A 19622-nucleotide genomic window follows, 5' to 3' on the forward strand; every position below is an offset into this window, starting at 1 on the left:
ATTTAAGGAGCACCAGAAGGAGTATTCCCCCGCCCCCAAAAATAAAAACTTTCCTGAACCAACACTTGCACTTGACCCCCTCACTCCCCTTTCTAGCTCTGACTTTGCTGATAGCTACTTTGAGGAGAAGTGTACTTAGTATTCCAGTGACATGTGCTTGTCCCACCTAGCTATCTTAAGATGAATGCACTAACTGAGCGTCTGGTAATTGACTAAAATGTCAAATGTAAAACGATGTGGTTTAGACTTACATTTGGCCCGTATGAATCCTACCTTTTTAAAGCACATCTCATGAGTAGCAGACCCTTTTCCTTTCTTCTGGTGCCAATCAAATGTGCCTTAACCTACTGTCAAGTTACCAGGTTGTTAGCTAGCTAGGTAACATGGCTGAACAACGCTGTTTGTTATCAAAACAATTTAGTTACCCAGGGTTAGTTTAAAACAGCCTACGACATGGTTTGTGAAGTTATATAAAATTCGCTCAGGAATAAAAATGGTAGCTCTGGTAATGCACTCAGTATACTAAACATTAGGAACACTTTCCTAACATTGAGTTGGCTGGATGTTCTTTGGGTGGACAATTCTTGATACACACAGGAAACTATTGAGCTTTAAAAATCCAGCAGCATTTCTTGACACAAACCGGTACGCCTGGCACCTACCATACCCCGTTCAAAGGCACTTAAAAATAAATCTTGCCCATTCATCCTCTGAATGGCACATATACACAATCCATTTCTCAATTGTCTCAAGGCTTGAAAATCCTTATTTTACCTGTCTCATCCCCTTCATTGACACTGATTTTGAAGTGGATTTAACAAGTGACATCAATAAGGGATCATAGCTTTCACCTGGTCAGTCTGTCATGGAAGGAGCAGGTACAGTTGAAGTCGGAAATGTACATACACCTTAGCCAAAAACATTTAAACTCAGTTTTTCACAATTCCTGACATTTTAATACAAATTCCCTGTCTTAGGTCAGTTAGGATCACCACTTGATTTTAAGAATGTGAAATGTCAGAATAATAGTAGAGAGAATTATTTCAGCTTTTATTTCTTTCATCACATTCCCAGTGGGTCAGAAGTTTACATACACTCAATTAGTATTTGGAAGCATTGCCTTTTAAATTGTGTAATTCAGGTAGCCTTTCACAAGCTTCCCACATTAAGTTGGGTGAATTTTGGCCCATTCCTCCTTACAGAGCTGGTGTACCAGAGTCAGGTTTGTAGGCCTCCTTGCTCGCACACGCTTTTTCCGTTCTGCCCACACATTTTGTATAGGATTGAGGTCAGGGCTTTGTGATGGCCACTCCAATAACTTGACTTTGTTGTCCTTAAGCCATTTTGCCACAACTTTGGATGTATGCTTGGGGTCATTGTCCATTTGGAAGACCCATTTGCGACCGAGGTTTATCTTCCTGACTGATGTCTTGAGATATTGCTTCAATATATCCACATCATTTTCATTCTCATGATGCGATCTATTTTGTGAAGTGCACCAGGCCCTCCTGCAGCAAAGCACCCCCACAACATGATGCTACCACCCCTGTGCATCATGGTTGGGATGGTGTTCTTTGGCTTGCAAGCCTCCCCCTTTTCCTTCAAACATAACAATGGTCATTATGGCCAAACAGTTATTTTTGTTTCATCAGACCAGAGGACATTTTTCCAAAAAGTACGATCTTTGTCCCCATGTGCAGCTGCAAACCGTAGTCTGGCTTTTTTATGGTGGTTTTGGAGCAGTGGCTTCTTCCTTGCTGAGCGGCCTTTCAGGTTGTGTTGATATAGGACTCGTTTTACTGTGGATATAGATAGTTTTGTACCTGTTTCCTCCAGCATCTTCACAAGGTCCTTTGCTGTTGTTCTGGGATTGATTTGCACTTTTCCCACCAAAGTACATTCATCTCTAGGAGACAGAACACGTCTTCTTCCTGAGCGTTATGATGGCTGCGTGGTCCCATGGTGTTTATAATTGCATAATATTGTTTGTACAGATGAATGTGGTACCCTGAGGCGTTTGGAAATTGCTCGTAAGGATGAACCAGACTTGTGGAGGTCTACAATTGTTTTTCTGAGGTCTTGGCTGATTTCTTTTGATTTTCTCATGATGTCAGGCAAGGAGGCACTGAGTTTGACGGTAGGCCTTGAAATACATCCACAGGTACACCTCCAATGATGTCAATTAGCCTATCAGAAGCTTCTAAAGCCATGACATCATTTTCTGGAATTTTCCAAGCTGTTTAAAGCCACAGTCAACTTAGTGTATGTAAACTTCTGACCCACTGGAATTGTGATACAGTGAATTATAAGTGAAATAATCTGCCTGTTAACAATTGTTGGAAAAATGACTTGTGTCATGCACAAAGTAGATGTCCTAACTGACTTGCCAAAACTATAGTTTGTTAACTTCTTACGGCTGAAATCTTTAACGGGATCGATATGACAACAGCCAGTGAAAGTGCAGGGCGCCAAATTCAAACAAATCTCATAATTAAAATTCCTCAAACATACAAGTATTATACACCATTTTAAAGATAAACTTGTTGTTAATCCCACCACAGTGTCCGATTTTCAAAAAGGCTTTACGACGAAAGCATACCATGCGATTATGTTAGGTCAGCATCTAGTCACAGAAAAACACAGCCATTTTTTCAGCCAAAGAGAGTCACAAAAAGCAGAAATAGAGATAAAATTAATCACTAACCTTTGATGATCTTCATCAGATGACACTCATAGAACTTGATGTTACACAATACATGTATGTTTAGTTCGATAAAGGTCATATTTATATCCAAAAATCTCAGTTTACATTGGCGCGTTATGTTCAGTAATGTTTTGCTTCCAAAACATCCCGTGATTTTACAGAGAGCCACATCAATTTCCAGAAATACTCATAATAAACATTGATAAAAGATACAAGTGTTTGACATGGAACTTTAGATAAACTTCTCCTTAATGCAACCGCTGTCAGATTTCAAAAAAGCTTTACGGAAAAAGCACACCATGCAATAATCTGAGTACAGCGCTCAGAGACCAAAACAAGCCATACAGATACCCGCCATGTTGTGGAGTCAACAGAAGTCAGAAATAGCATTATAAATATTCACTTACCTTTGATGATCTTCATCAGAGTGCACTCCTATGAATCCCAGTTCCACAATAAATGTTTGTTTTGTTCGATAAAGTCCATCATTTATGTCCAAATACCTCCTTTTTGTTCGCGCGTTTAGTTCACAAATTAGTTCACAAATCCAAATTCACATGGCGCAGGCACTTAGTTCAGACGACAGTTCCATTACAGTTCGTAGAAACATATCAAACGATGTATAGAATCAATCTTTAGGATGTTTTTATCATAAATCTTCAATAATATTCCAACCGGACAATTCCTTTGTCTTTAGAGAGGAAAAGGAACGCAGCTAACTCTTACGGGTGTGCGCCTGACTGAGCTCATGGCATTCTGCCAGACACCTGATTGAAACAGCTCTTATTCTCCCCCCCTTCACAGTAGAAGCCTGAAACAAGGTTCTAAAGACTGTTGACATCAAGTGGAAGCCTTAGGAAGTGCAATCGGACCAAATTTTACACTGTATATTGGATAGGCAAAGACTTGAAAACCTACAAACCTCAGATTCCCCACTTCCTGGTTTGATTTTTTTCTCAGGTTTTTGACTGCCATATGAGTTCTGTTATACTCACAGACATCAATCAAACAGTTTTAGAAACTTCAGAGTGTTTTCTATCCAAATCTACTAATAATATGCATATCTTAGCTTCTGGGCCTGAGTAGCAGGCAGTTTACTCTGGGCACCTTATTCATCCAAGCTACTCAATCCTGCCCCCCAGCCATAAGAAGTTAACAAGAAATGTGTGGAGTGGTTGAAAAACGAGTTTGAATGACTCCAACCTAAATGTATGTAAACTTCCGACTTCAACTGTATTGCTAATGTTTTGAATACTCGGTGTATGTCACTCAGAGGCTTGCGATTGCAAAGCCTGCTCAAACTGTTCTGTGCTCTTGGTTATGCCAGGTGATGATGAAATTATACAATATATCAGCATTTCTCGCTCTGCGTGCTGCTCCTATGTAACAAATGTTCTCAGAGTCTGCATCCCGGCTCGCCATCACGGCTGAATTTAGATTTTAAAAACTGAGGAATGGATGCGCAGGAAGAGCGGATGGAGAGAAGCAGGTGGATGAGGGCTGGTAGGGGATGCTGAGAGATGCAGGTGGGTGAGGGCTGGTAGGGGATACTGAGAGAAGCAGGTGGGTGAGGGCTGGTAGGGGATGCAGGTGCGTGAGGACTGGTAGGGGATGCTGAGAGATGCTGAGAGAAGCAGGTGGGTGAGGGCTGGTAGGGGATGCTGAGAGAAGCAGGTGGGTGAGGGCTGGTAGGGGATGCTGAGAGAAGCAGGTGGGTGAGGGCTGGTAGGGGATGCTGAGAGAAGCAGGTGGGTGAGGGCTGGTAGGGGATGCTGAGAGAAGCAGGTGGGTGAGGGCTGGTAGGGGATGCTGAGAGATGCAGGTGGGTGAGGGCTGGTAGGGGATACGGCAGGATGATTAAAGCTGCCACACGTCAGATGCGCATGAAAGTGGATATTATTGGACTGGGGTATCCAAGAGACTAGTTGCTGTTGCTTAAAATATGCAAGTGAATTTATAAACAAAACTGACTGTATAAACAGGCACCAGCTGGTTATTTAGAACTGTAGGGCTGAAGAATGTGGTAGTGTCGTATTCTAAAATGTTGGTATCATGACATTTTTGTACGGTGACGTTACCGTGGTACTGGTATACCGTGCAACACTAGTATGTTATTTCCTATCAGTTGCTCTGTCTTTGCAGTAGTTGTGTATCCACACTCCAGGACAGGGAAGAAAACACTTGGTGCCGACACATTGGTTCAACAATAAATAACGGGGTCTGGGAATAACACAGTGCCCTTCCTCCTTTTATTTTTTGTTCTCCTCATGAGTACTCTGATGGGGAAGAGAAGAGACAACCTAGTGAAGAGCATGTGTCAGAGGCTGTGCCTGCTACAGAGGACGGTGAGGATCCTTGTATTTTATATTATCTATTTCACAATACATCAACTACTCATCCTCTGGACCATAGAGAACATGTAGTTCGTCATAAGGATACGTCATAAATCCTGTGTACTATCTCACCGTTATGTGGGCAGCAGGTAGCCTAGCGGTTGGGCCAGTAACCAAAGGTCATTGGTTTGATTCTCAGAGCTGACTAGCTGAAAAATGTGCCCTTGAGCAATGCACTAATTGCACCTGTAAGTTGCTCTGGATAAGAGCAGCTGCTAAATTACATGTTTTTTACATTTTATTTTGATGTAAAAACGTAAATCCACCTGTGTACCTCAGAGTACATGTCGGGATGTTGCATTGTGACGGAGAGCGACACAGACCTGGAGGTGGAGTACCAGGAGAGGGCTGGAGGCCGGAGATCCCTAGGGGCAGACAGAGAGGGGGAGGCAGGGGGAGAGTGGGAGGATGAGTCCCTGTCTGACTCCAACACAGTGAACCAGGACGATGTCTCCTTCAGAATCCTAGAGGGAGACAGCCTGTTGGAGCCAGAGGGGCCACAGCCTGAGATGCCCCCACTGTTCATCCACCTCACCTGCTCTGTTAACATGAAGAGTTGCCACGGATCCATGCCCATAACCACGCTACCCACCTGCCTGGGTGAGTACACACTGCCTCTGCTCTGTACCTGGCACCCCTCACAGAATAGACTCAAGTCAATAGACAGTATGTGAATCAGACCTGGGTTGAAATAGCTGCACTTTGAGTGTCTGGCACAATGGAACCAGAGGACTAGTTCCTAAAGTGCTAACCCTTCCATCTGGCACTATAGGCAGGCTCACTCCTACACTCAAAGTATTTGAAAGACAACAAATAATATTTGAACTCAGGTCTGGTGTGACATTTTTTTAATGATATTTAATGCCCTACTGTTTATGTTGATGTGTACTGTGTTATTGCAGGTGAGGTGATCACGTGTCTGGAGAATGCAGAGGCCCTGCAGGCTGTGAATCTGAATAATCTGTCTGTCACACTGGACATCTTTGTTCTCACCTTACCCCTGGAGATAGAGGACATGCAATCAGACTTTAGACACAACAGGTTAGATCCTACTTTAATAAAACTATGTGGAACGAAAATAGCCCTTTACACTCATACCCATATGCGGGTTGAAAATGACAGATTTGGCCAATGATAAGCGCATAAATTGGAACACAGTGGCTGAACAGTAACATACTATGAATGATGTCAGAGCATGAATGGTTTTGGATTGCGTAAACAACAACAGTAGCTGTGTGATTTGATGGGGATGCAGGGCTGTGTTCCAAAGAAAACAACTACAAGTGTGCTTGCTTTAGTTCCTCAACAGCACAGCTAGGAGAGCTCAAAAAAACAACTTATAGTTTGACTGTTCTTTGAGTCATAAAAGTGCATTGAAATGACTTAGGAACTGTGTACACTTTGGAGAGGTGTGTGGTCACTTGGAGCCACCAGTTAGTCCTCTCACTCAAACCCTTGTCATTTTTGTGTTATGTTGCACCTACCCCACATATTTTCAGATTTTGTTATCAACAAATGCAGCAAAAAGTACAGTAAATGTAAAATGCACATAAAATCAAGTGTAAAAAGTCTTGTCAGGTGAACTGTTGTCCTCAATTTTGGTCTAATAATTTTCACATCATCCCCAAACAGTTCCCTCTCAATTGCTACCATGCATATGCATTTCATATTTATTTTGTGAGAAACATTTAAATTTAGTCCTATCCATATAGGCCAAGTCCCATGAGTGTGTAAACGGTTAAATGACAAACTCCCCCCAAAATATTTTAGCTCTTGGATTAATTAGTGTTCATGGGGTAAGGTGCTCTTTGGTTCCCCAGGTATGTGAATAAAATAAACTTGTAGGATATCACTCATCCAAACACACACAGGCACTCTTCCTGGACACATTATCATTGGATTGATAAGGTGCAATGTGGTTGAGCCCTGTGGTGTATATGTTCATCAAACTGCATTTCTTTCACAATAAGGTGATCATGTTAACTAACAGCCTGCACTCTCTCTAGGTACACGTCAGAGAGCAGTGTGTCTCTGAACCGTTCTCCAGATCAGCCCTCTTCCTACCGCTCTGATGAGGATGTGATGGGCAACCTGGACAGAGTAGTAGAGGTCGACGGGTGAGTCATTGGGAAGGATGAGAAGCGGAGAAGTCTTGTCCTATATCTGTTTGTGCTGCATAGCCGTTGTCAGTTGGCTTTACAGCACAAACAGATCTGGGAGCAGGCTAAAGGAGGAGGTGTTAATGGGTGATTGATCTTGATTTTACTGGACTGCTGGTACCTGCATCTGATGGTCATGGTGCTTTCAAGACAACTGGGAACTCTGGAAAAAAAATTAGGTCAAATCATGACGTCAGTGATCTTCAGGTCTGAAAGTCAGAGGTGTGAGTTGGATGACCGTTCAAAACGATTTTCCCTGTCGGATCTCATTTTTTTCCGACTTCCCAGTTGTCTTAAATGTACTAAGTCGGAAGTCAGAGATTTCCTAGTTCCCAGTTGTTTTCAACACGGCATTAATCTTCCTGCTCTCTCCTTCCTTTCCTCCGGTGCAACTGACCAGAGAAAGGGGACACCCTCTTTCACCTCATGGCAAAACTCGAGTCGCACAGCATCTGCCTCATACACAAATTCATGTTGTTCCTATGACCAGAGAAATATTTTTTTTGTCGTCGATATTAAAATGGACACGACGAGCTGCTTATAATAAAGTGTTGACAGTGCTGAATATAAAATGTAATATAGCTCTTAGTTATATTCTTTGACAGTCTCTCTGTGGTCATGGTTTTATTAAATCTTATGTAAGTTAGTATCGAACTTTGCTGTGACCAGTGTCATGGAAGCTCTGTACAGTAGGCACGGTGATTTGAGCTATCCGATTGGCCAGTACAGTAGGTGCACATGATTTGACCACAGATCTCCTGGTCCGCCGGGTAGGCGGAGTTTGTCTTTTCACACAAATTAAATTCTTAAAATGGGAACACTTTACTTAACCGCTGCGCATGGCTTCTGAATCAAGTGCACCTACCGCCAACAGCGCAACGAATTAAACAAAAAGGAGTACAAGCCTTTATCATTGGCTTTTCTACAGAATTGTTAGGTGTTCCACTAGGAATGACTTGAAGATGGACCAGTCAATCGCCATCGACTGGTTGGTGACCACTGATTCTAAAGGGTAGATAAAAGCATGTTGAGGAGGGTTTGGCTGATGATGACATTTGTCAGCCTGCATGATTTCTATGACCTTGCAGTAGTTCATTATTTCTTTATTTCAACAGGGTTGGAGGAGACTCTTTGTCCAAACTCCCAATTCCCCACAAACTAGCCGTGTTAGCCGCCATGGAGGAGGTAAATTCAGTCTCTGTAATCTCGAGCTTGATATGATTTGAGCTAGTCGATCCACTATATAGCCGGAATTCCTCTGTCACCGAGGTACATATTTCAGGCACATTCACTCAGATTTCCCTGTTGCCTCTGGCTGTAGATCCGTTGGCTCCTAGAGGATGAGATTGTGTCAGCTCTGCGTCACTCCCGGGTCATCAGCTCGTCCACGCTACAGAAGGTGGCGGGTCACGTGCTTCGCTCAGGCGGGCGACCACGCTGCCACTTTGAGGTCGTTCCCTTGCAGTTTGTCTTCGGCCCTGAGCAGTCCCTGGAAAAGTTCAAAGAGGTGGGCTGGGATGATGACCAGGAGGGGTGACAAGTTTCTGTCCTTTTTTCTAGTGGGGTCAATATGTTTTTCCCATCGTTAGGAACCTTGCATGGTTGTTGCACACCCAAGTTCTACTCTGTCAATTGCTTTTAAATGAGGAAAATTGGTATTGGAATTTCAGTTCTTCCTGGATTGAGATGGAACTGACCCTAACCCTTGAATCTTACCCTCAACAGGAGTTCCGTAGGATGTCATTCTCAGGTTACTTGCTGAAAGGAGAGCAGGACAACTTCCACTACATGTCTCTGAGTAGACTCCACCCACAGCGCATCCAGGCTTCTATGAGGCTGTCTGAGAGCACTGTTAACACTGAGGGGGCGGGACAGGCCACCCAAACCAACAATCACTGTGCTGATGTGGACGACAGTGCCAGGGCTCCGTCCCATCATGGTGCACCAGGAAGAAGACCTGACCACGGAACAGAGGTGGAGAGGGTGGAGCTAGACTGTGAGGTTTGTCAAACTTTTGGGGGGGGATTTCAACCTGACCAACTAGTTTATTTCCATCCTCTTTCATGGTCCTTTGAGTCGAATTAAGGTTTCCTACCTTTTGAATGTTTTTTTCTGAATAAATGCAATTTATATGAATGTATGGATGAATGTGTATGAATTTGAACTGAATGAATTATTCTATATGTTACATTCTTTCCCTCCAGGTGCAGGGAGAAGAGAAGAAGCCTGCTGTCGGGGATGTTAGTGATTATGGTAGTGACCTAGCCCAGGACCCCTGCAACCCTCCAGCCAAACCCACCCGGGATGACTCCGAGGAGGGCCCCAGACCTCGGTTGAGCTCAGCCGGTGCAACCTCCACAGCCGCTGGGGATGGACCTCGGGAGAGTTCTGTTGGTGTCTCCACCGGCCGACCCCGACTGAGCTCTGTGGGCAGAGGAGGAGAGGTGATAGGACCTCAGCTGAGCTCTGTAGGCTCCTCCTTCACGGCCATGAGGGATCAAGGCCAACCCAGCACCCCTCACCTCAAGCCCAGCACCAGCACCGACCGCTCCTCAGAAAACACCAAGACCCCATCCGCAGTCAGCCTGGCCGAGTCGGTGCATTCCACCACCCACAGTGAGTGTCCCTGTACCCCAGAGCCCAGACCCAGACAACATCTAGGACCTTAAGTGATGAGACGTTACAGCTACACTACTTGGGTGATATTCCATTTTTTTTTTTTTTTTTTTTAACAAAGTGCAACAAGGATGCTCGCTGTGTTTGCAACGCTGTGAAACTTAATACAAACCTGTGGTGTATAATGACAGAAGCCATTCACATGGTAGCTTCCTACAGTCCTGTATGTTTGCCCATACTGTTTTTTTTTATGGAACCATGCTGTGACCTGCCATATCTCCCAGCAGAGGAGAGATTACTAGTTCAGATCTTTATCTGTGTGTCTATACAGTGCATTCGGAAAGTATTCAGACCCCTTCCCCTTTTCCACATTTTGTTACGTTACAGCCTTATTTTAAAATGGATTAAATATTTTTTTCCCCTCATCAATCTACACACAATACCCCATAATGACAAAGCGAAAACATAAATACCGTATTTACATAAGTATTCAGACCCTTTGCTATGATACTGGAAATTGAGCTCAGGTGCATCCTGTTTCCATTGATCATCTTTGATGTTTCTACAACTTGATTGGAGTCCACCTGTGGTAAATTCAATTGATTGGACATGAAGGCTCACACCTGTCTATATAAGGTCCCACAGTTGACAGCACGTCAGAGCAAAAACAAAGCCATGAGGTCGAAGGAGTTGTCCGTAGACCCCCGAGAGAGGATTGTGTTGAGGCACAGATCTGGGGATAGGTACCAAAAAATGTCTGCAGCATTGAATGTCCCCAAGAACACAGTGGCCTCATCATTCTTTTTTTTATTTTATTTTATCCCCTTTTCTCCCCAATTTTCGTGGTATCCAATCGCTAGTAATTACTATCTTGTCTCATCGCTACAACTCCCGTACGGGCTCGGGAGAGACAAAGGTCAAAAGCCACGCGTCCTCCGAAGCACAACCCAACCAAGCCGCACTGCTTCTTAACACAGCGCGCCTCCAACCCGGAAGCCAGCCGCACCAATGTGTCGGAGGAAACACCGTGCACCTGGCCCCCTTGGTTAGCGCGCACTGCGCTGCCCGCCACAGGAGTCGCTGGAGCGAGATGAGACAAGGATATCCCTACCGGCCAAACCCTCCCTAACCCGGACGACGCTAGGCCAATTGTGCGTCGCCCCACGGACCTCCCGGTCGCGGCCGGCTGCGACAGAGCCTGGGCGCGAACCCAGAGACTCTGGTGGCGCAGCTAGCACTGCGATGCAGTGCCCTAGACCACTGCGCCACCCGGGAGGCCCCGCCTCCATCATTCTTAAATGGAAGAAGTTTGGAACCACCAAGACTCTTTTAGAGTTGGCCACCCGGCCAAACTGAGCAATCGGGGAGAAGTGCCTTGGTCAGGGAAGTGACCAAGAACCCAATGGCACATGAAAGCCCGCTTGAAGTTTGCCAAAAGGGACCTAAAAACTCTCAGACCGTGAGAAACAAGATTCTCTGGTCTGATGAAACAAAGTTGAACTCTTTGGCTTGAATGCCAAGCGTCATGTCTGGAGGAAACCTGGCACCATCCCTACGGTGAAGCATGGTGGTGGCAGCATCATGCTGTGAGGATGTTATTCAGCGGCAGGGACTGGGAGACTAGTCAGGATCAAGGAAAATATGAATGGAGCAAAGTACAGAGAGATCCTTGATGAAACCTGCTCCAGAGCACTCAGGACCTCAGACTGGGGGCGAAGGTTCACCTTCCAACAGGACAACGAACCTAAGCACACAACCAAGACAACACAGGAGTTGCTTCGGGACAAGTCTTTGAATGTTCTTGAGTGGCCCAGCCAGAGCCTGGACTTGAACCAGATCGAACATCTCTGGAGAGACCTGAAAATAGCTGTGCAGCAACGCTCCCCATCCAACCTGACCAGAGCTTGAGAGGATCTGCAGAGAAGAGTGGGAGAAACTCTCCAAATACAGGTGTTGCCAAGCTTGTAGCGTCATACCCAAGAAGACTCGAGGCTGTAATTGCTGCCAAAGGTGCTTCAACAAAGTACTGAGTAAAGGGTCTGAACACTTAATTAAGTAAATGTGATATTTCCATTTCTTTTTATTTTTTATAAAAAACAGTTTTTGCTTTGTCATTATGGGGTATTGTGTGTAGATTGATGAGAAGAAATAAACTATTTAATCAATTTTAGAATAAGGCTGTAATGTAACAAAATGTGGAAAAAGTCAAGGGGTCTGAATACTTTCCAAATGCACTGTATGCGTGTGTCTGTGTGGATTGTCTCTTGCGAGGCTGGCTGTGTGACACCAATGAGGAGAGTAGGAGTGAGTGAATCTTCGGCAGTACTAACAGCACAAGTCTCTTAAGTCTGTTGACTGAGCTGGCAGCTTTACCGCGTTTCCGCCCTTAAGGCTGTTTTCTCCCTCTCCCTCTCCATTCCCAAATCAACAGGCAGCAGCACTCCGCTCTGAGCTGACAGACAGAATATTACATGAGATGACCCCCCCCACACACACACTTCTCTCTGGAATACATGTTCCAACATTGAGGTGGGGAGACTCCTAGGGCTTGTCAGTGTAGAGGCGGAGGGAGGAGGAGAAATCCCTGAGGGTCTTAGTCATGTCTCTGACAGTCTAAGATAGTGGGCTTCTGGAGATTAATCTCTGCTACCTCAGGTGAATGTGGTGTAAAACTGTAAAACTTGTCTCCTCCTCAGGTAGTGGCAAGCTGAGGCCCAGCAGAGTACAGAGTGTGGTCTCCAGTCAAGGAAGCCTGGACTCTGACATGCTGGGTAAGAGATGGACATTATAATGATTATGATAGTGTTGCTCATAACGATGATAATGATGATCATGATCTTTATCACGATGATGATAACGACGGTGGTGACGATCATGATGATGATGCTGCTAATGAAAGCTAATGAAACATTTTTAGCTGTATATTTTTAGGTTATGATGGTGGCAGCATTGACTCTGAATGTGAGAGCCCCACTATAGAAGAACAGGAGTCCCAGTCCCCCCTGCTGCCTGACTTCTGGCTCATCGTTAAGGTCCACCAGGACAAAGTAGAGGTGTACTCCCACTCCAGGTGAGAGAGGGCAGGGGCTTAGGGAGGACACGGATGCAGCTCATAACTGCTGCTCACCTTCAGCCATTTAGAATGTTCAGTGTGCCATCTTACATGACACAATTGTTACATAACGATTCCATTATTTAATTATACAGGTTATTCTCATTGAGATAAAAATCTCAAAAGAGACCTGTAAGATATAAATTCGTCATGGAATATTGTTTGCAGGAGCTTCAACGAAGGGAAGGAGGACGGAGTAGGGGAGGAGGAGGAGGTGCCAGAGTACTTACAGTTGCGTCAGATGGTGGTGAGGAAGATTGGGGAGATCTGCCGTATAGTCAATCAGGTAGGTTACACTCCTTTGTGTGATTGTGATCCTCTGTTTGTTTGACGTTAATAGACATTTTCAATTGTTCGAAATAGGTAGGTTACACTCTCTCCCATTAAGACATTTCTGACACTTCAATGCTTATACAGTTGAAGTCGGAAGTTTACATACAGTTAGGTTGGAGTCATTAAAACTCGTTTTTCAACCACTCCACACATTTCTTGTTAACAAACTATAGTTTTGACAAGTCGGTTAGGACATCTACTTTGTGCATGACACAAGTAATTTTTCCAACAATTGTTTACAGACAGATTATTTCACTTATAATTCACTGTATCACAATTCCAGTGGGTCAGAAGTTTACTAAGTTGACTGTGGCTTTAAACAGCTTAGAAAATTCCAGAAAATGATGTTATGGCTTTAGAAGCTCCTGATAGGCTAATTGACATAATTTGAGTCAATTGGAGGTGTACCTGTGGATGTATTTCAAGGCCGACCTTCAAACTCAGTGCCTCTTTGCTTGACATATTGGAAAAATCAAAAGAAATCAGCCAAGACCTCAGAAAAACAATTGTAGACCTCCACAAGTCTGGTTCATCCTTAGAAGCAATTTCCAAATGCCTGAAGGTACCACGTTCATCTGTACAAACAATAGTACGCAAGTATAAACACCATGGGACCACGCAGCCGCCATACCGCTCAGGAAGGAGACGCGTTCTGTCTCCTAGAGATGAATGTACTTTGGTGGGAAAAGTGCATATCAATCCCAGAACAACAGCAAAAGACTTTGTGAAGATGCTGGAGGAAACCGGTACAAAAGTGTCTATATCCACAGTAAAACGAGTCCTATATCGACATAACCTGAAAGGCCGCTCAGCAAGGAAGAAGCCACTGCTCCAAAACCACCATAAAAAAGCCAGACTACGGTTTGCATCTGCACATGGGGACAAAGATCGTACTTTTTGGAGAAATGTCCTCTGGTCTGATGAAACAAAAATATAACTGTTTGGCCATAATGACCATTGTTATGTTTGAAGGAAAAGGGGGAGGCTTGCAAGCCAAAGAACACCATCCCAACCGTGATGCACGGGGGTGGCAGCATCATGTTGTGTTGGTGCTTTGCTGCAGGAGGGCCTGGTGCACTTCACAAAATAGATGGCATCATGAGCCAGGAAAATTATGTAGATATATTGAAGCAACATCTCAAGACATCAGTCAGGACGTTAAAGCTTGGTCGCAAATGGGTCTTCCAAATGGACAATGACCCCAAGCATACTTCCAAAGTTGTGGCAAAATGGCTTAAGAACAACAAAGTCAAGATATTGGAGTGGCCATCACAAAGCCCTGACCTCAATGTTATAGAAAATTTGTGGGCAGAACTGAAAAAGCGTGTGCGAGCAAGGAGGCCTACAAACCTGACTCCGTTACACCAGCTCTGTCAGGAGGAATGGGCCAAAATTCACCCAACTTATTGTGGGAAGCTTGTGGAAGGCTCCAGAAACGTTTGACCCAAGTTAAACAATTTAAAGGCAATGCTACCAAATACTAATTGAGTGTATATAAAATTCTAACCCACTGGGAATGTGATGAAAGAAATAAAAGCTGAAATAAATCATTCTCTCTACTATTATTCTGACAATTCACATTCTTAAAATCAAGTGGTGATCCTAACTGACCTAAGACAGGGAATTTTTATTAGGATTAATTTTCAGGAATTGTGAACAACTGAGTTTAAATGTATTTGGCTAAGGTGTATGTAAACTTCCGACTTCAACTGTATATAGAGTGTTCACCCATTCTGGTTATTGGTTGAAAATGCGTTTGGTGATGAGATTTTACTTCCTTATGTTATCAAATACATTTTACCAAGACAAATATGATTCTTCATGTTCTGAATCGTTCAGTGGGGTCCTTCTCTAACATATCATTATCGGATTTCATAACCTAATGCATCCGATAATAAGCACCGAACTCGGTTGACATAGCGGTGCAGGTTTCTCGTAAAATCTTTTGAGGATTTTACATCTTGTGGTCGTCGTCTTCAAAGTTATTCCGTGGGTCGCAAAAAGCTAAATTAGCATGACACAAGCTGAATTAAATAAAACTGATTTGAAAATAAAAAGCTGGGTATATGCTCTGTGCTCCGTTGACATTTCACAGAGATACGTTTGTTTTTGTGAGAAATCTTTCAACTAAATATGAACGTGTATACTAAAATATGAAAATACAAAATTTCATGTCTCAAATCGATATCCATCTTACCTCCTATATTGTTTTATTTCCTGTGGATTCGAGAAGGATGATGAGTTCAACGGGAAAGTGAGCCTGTCAGCTAGCCATGTAGCCTTAATTCTTGCAGTGAATCCACCTAGCTGATGCGATGCCATTTTTCAGATTTTTGAACACTTTTTTTTCTCCTCTGGCCTCCATTGATTTAGTCACCCTGATTCTGGCCACCCTACAAGGGTAAATACACCCCTCTCTCTGTCTAGTTGGTGCTGTTCAACCTCTAAGGCTACGTTCAAATATCCACGGTAGCATACCACTTATAACAAAGCAATTACATTCTAAGTAGTATGGTAGTGTGGATATTGGAACAGGAACGAACTCCCTCTGTCTGGTCTCTCATCTCTCCTCTGTCTGGTCTCTCCTCTCCTCTGTCTGGTCTCTCATCTCTCCTCTGTCTGGTCTCTCATCTCTCCTCTGTCTGGTCTCTCATCTCTCCTCTGTCTGGTCTCTCATCTCTCCTCTGTCTGGTCTCTCCTCTTCTTTACTCTGTTTCTCCACAGCGTCTGCTACTCCAGGACCTCAATGACAGCCACGTGTGTAACTCTCTTCTGGTGGCAGAGAGTGAAGAGGATATCTGGAAGAACGAGTCCCTGTACAGACAGAGACTGGCCAACTCTGATGGTTAGTCAGTCAACACTCACGATCACTATCATCTGCACACACTTATACACATGCTACAGGCAGACACTTGCCATATATTTTCAAATAACTGTATTTTTCTGTCTCGCAAATTGCTTTTAACTAACAATTCGTTCCCGAAAAATAATCTGTGCAGGCCTCTGCTGAATTCTTTTATCCTCGAGCCAAAATGTTTGCCCATCCTTGCTTTAGAAGGGCTCTCCAATAGATTTTTGCAAACACCATAAACGTAATGTACATCATATATACGCCCTTGATGACACTGAGTTTGTCATTGTACAGTACACAAGTTAATAATGCATTGCACTTTCTTGGCCCTGTGAGCTCCCAACTGTCACAGTGATGATGGAGCACAATCAATACAGGGCCAAGGAGAAGGAAACACACACTCTCTCTTTCTCTAATGTATGCAAGGTTACAGGGAAGAGCATCAGTGACAGGCCAGTGAAGTATGCTTGGAGAGGGAACCAGTGGGAACGCTCATGAGATTAACTTTGTATTTTATGGAAGCTGTTAAAACAGAATTACCAACTGTAATTTCCTAATATTGCTGTTTGTTTTGCTCCAGTGTGTGTAAATGAATTGGATCCTGGAGAGGGGATAGACATCAGAGAGGGCTTGTTGTTTGTGACTGCAGTGCAGTAACATAATGTTACTGGGGAAGGGAAAAGGCTCCCATAGCAAATTGTGTTGTTTCTTTTCCTGGCTGGCGTCACACTGAAATGCATCTCCCCTCTCTCTCTGCAGTTGTGGTTGTAAATTATTTTCTCTTTTCTGTCTCTCTCTGTCTCACTCACCCACCCACCCTCTCTCTCTCCCATCTTATTCACCCCCTTCACCCACCAACAGATTACAATGCTGAGAACTACCAGCCGCGGGACTACCTTGCTGCCACCATGCAGTTCATCCCAGGTCACTTTGCCTGTGAGGTGGTGTGGAGCACCGTCATCCACATCCACCCTCGCCTCAAAGTGGGACCCAACGTAGGTGTGTCCAGGGGTGAGTCAGTGCCACTGGCAAAATACAGAACAAAAATGTTTTCCGAACATGCAGAGAAATAAAGACCACTGACAGAGTAGGACTTCATGTCTTCATGACCATTAACAATAACATCTTGATCCTGAATTAAATATGCCAATATTAACAAACATCTGACAATTATGTGAAAATGATGATGATGAATAGGAAAATGAATGACTTCCTTTATTTAAAGGAGCAGTGCAGTCAAAACATGATTTTTCTGTGTTTTATTTATATTTCCACACTATGAAAGTTGGAATAATACTGTGAAATTGTAAAAATGATGATAATGCCCTTTTAGTGTAAGAGCTGTTTGAAAAGGCCTCCTGAAATGTCAGTTTGTTTGCATGGGTGCGGGTTTTGAACGGCCTGGTGACATCACCAGGCAATATAAATGAATAGACCAATAACAAAGAGTTTGCCCTCCTCTCTTCAAATAACAGATCGTTTTCACGTTACATATCCCTCACATTAGGCCCCTAACTCAGGCCACTCCCAGACAGTCCTAGCAACATTTTTGCTTGAGAAATTTCTTTTGCTAAGAAGATATTTTTATTTATTTTTGACAATTTTTTTAATTGAGAAAATCTTAATTGTTACCCAGAAATTATTTGATATTGAAATAAAAACTGCTGCATTGGCCTTTAAAAAATATTTAACATTTTAATATGATGGATTCAATACAATCAGTGTCAGTATAATTGAGATGGTTTGCTCAGTATCTTTATTTGTGTTGAAAGACTCTCTTCTCTCCATATCCCAGCTATCCAGGCTCTGCAGTCAGTGCTCAACGCCTTGTGTGTGGTCAACAGGAAGAGCATGTTTGTCTATCAGGAGCGCACTACCAAATCAGTCTTCTACCTGAGGTTAGCCCTGTTGCCCCCCTTATTCTTATTCTTGCCTCCCCTCATTGTAGAACAGTCCCACCTCTTCATAGGCACTTCTCTCTGCTGCATCCAACCAGAGACTTGTTGAAGGAATTGAGTTGAGCATGCCAGTTCTTGATTATGCATTTTAAAGTTCCCTTACCCCCAACATATTCCCATGATCTCTGTTCTTCCCAGACTTTGTGAGACATCTCAAACAGGGAAGTACTCTGACCTGGATGGCAGCCTACAGCCCATGTCTCGCTGTGTTGGTCTCGCCCGGAGCCAGGAGCCCCTCTTCTCTGAGGAGTTCACGGTACAGTAGCACACTTACAGAGGGCTTCTCTATTGCTCAACAAGCAACTGTGGCCCTGAAGAACCATTAGGGCTGTATACTCTGAGGATCCCATAGTACAGTAGCAAGCTCATAGTTGATTTCTCTATTGAAGTGCAGGCAACTGTGGCGCTGAGAAACCATTAGGGCTCTGAAGTTGTGTCACCACTAGTTGATTTATCTGCTGTTCCCAGAACTGTGGTAACGTGCCCTTGGGTTAGAGATGATTTTGGGTTGTAATGTCAAATATCTGCAGTGGTCTGACGTGTGTGTGTGTCGGCATGTGTGTCTTTCTGTGTGTGTATGTTTTACTCCATCTATCTGCAGGGCTCCCGGTCATCTCTGGAAGGTCCCCGTCCAGTAGGACAGGTGGACAAACACATCCTGTTGCTGGTGCATGGAGTGGGAACTGCTGGTAAGATAGGGATTTGGAGAGCAAGGGCAAGAGAGGGGCTCATGGGGATTGGGGAACATTGGGACAGAATTCTGCAGTGTATGGATTGTGAGCAGAGGTAGCATAATGAAAGATGGGCTGAGCCTGCAGTTAAAAACTGAAGTTAGGACTAAGAAACCTCTGTGCACCTCTGTGTCACCTCTCAGTGCATTCCCACTCTGAGATAAATGTGCCCACACTACTGTCCTCATGGCTAACTTAAGAGTAACAAATGAAATCGCTGATTCATTGTTGGTGTCAAATAGTGTGAACATTCTGTACGCTGTGCTGCAGTACCTCTAACACCCTTCTAGATGGCACTGTTGATCTTGCTCCATTTAACTCTGCCCAGGCTCCATCTATGATGTCAGCTATTTCTCTCCGAAAGTCTTTCTGGGCTTCAACAACAAGAGTGACTTATTAAAATCTTCCCAAGTTTTTTTTTCCTTCTCCCCGACAACTGTTCATACAGCTCAACTTCTTTATTTATGAATTCCTTTGTTTACAGAGGGTTTAAGTTTTCTTGAAGTGTGTGTATGTGTTTCAATTCATTGTTTGTTTCTAAGGCTCAAAACAACTCACTGAGCATTGATTTGCATAAATATATCAGAGCGAGAGAGACACCACTAGGGTTGCACATTTTGGGGAATATTCAGAGGTGGAAACTTTCCGTGGGAATATATGGGAATTAAAGGAAATATATGCAAATTAATATTAATACCATTTAAATGTAGATGTTTTTTGCATTGGATATATTTACCATATCATATGGATACAGAAACATGAACC

At 43.7% G+C, this 19622-nt stretch overlaps 1 protein-coding gene across 1 annotated transcript in view; it reads left to right on the forward strand.

Moving 5' to 3' along the window:
• The window catches only part of LOC120054317 (KICSTOR complex protein SZT2-like), a 153516-nt gene that overhangs the window by 47671 nt on the left and 86223 nt on the right, over positions 1-19622 (forward strand). Inside the window, exons 30-45 of the mRNA XM_039001731.1 lie at positions 4977-5049; positions 5377-5697; positions 6000-6138; positions 7104-7214; positions 8372-8441; positions 8578-8763; positions 8982-9257; positions 9461-9872; positions 12569-12643; positions 12804-12942; positions 13153-13270; positions 16042-16162; positions 17030-17179; positions 17964-18066; positions 18265-18382; positions 18728-18815. Coding sequence (XP_038857659.1) covers positions 4977-5049; positions 5377-5697; positions 6000-6138; positions 7104-7214; positions 8372-8441; positions 8578-8763; positions 8982-9257; positions 9461-9872; positions 12569-12643; positions 12804-12942; positions 13153-13270; positions 16042-16162; positions 17030-17179; positions 17964-18066; positions 18265-18382; positions 18728-18815 — 2500 coding nt within the window. The remainder of the gene's footprint in view (positions 1-4976; positions 5050-5376; positions 5698-5999; positions 6139-7103; positions 7215-8371; positions 8442-8577; positions 8764-8981; positions 9258-9460; positions 9873-12568; positions 12644-12803; positions 12943-13152; positions 13271-16041; positions 16163-17029; positions 17180-17963; positions 18067-18264; positions 18383-18727; positions 18816-19622) is intronic.

The sequence above is a fragment of the Salvelinus namaycush genome, chromosome 10 (assembly GCF_016432855.1).
Source record: "Salvelinus namaycush isolate Seneca chromosome 10, SaNama_1.0, whole genome shotgun sequence".
Taxonomy (NCBI): domain Eukaryota; kingdom Metazoa; phylum Chordata; class Actinopteri; order Salmoniformes; family Salmonidae; genus Salvelinus; species Salvelinus namaycush.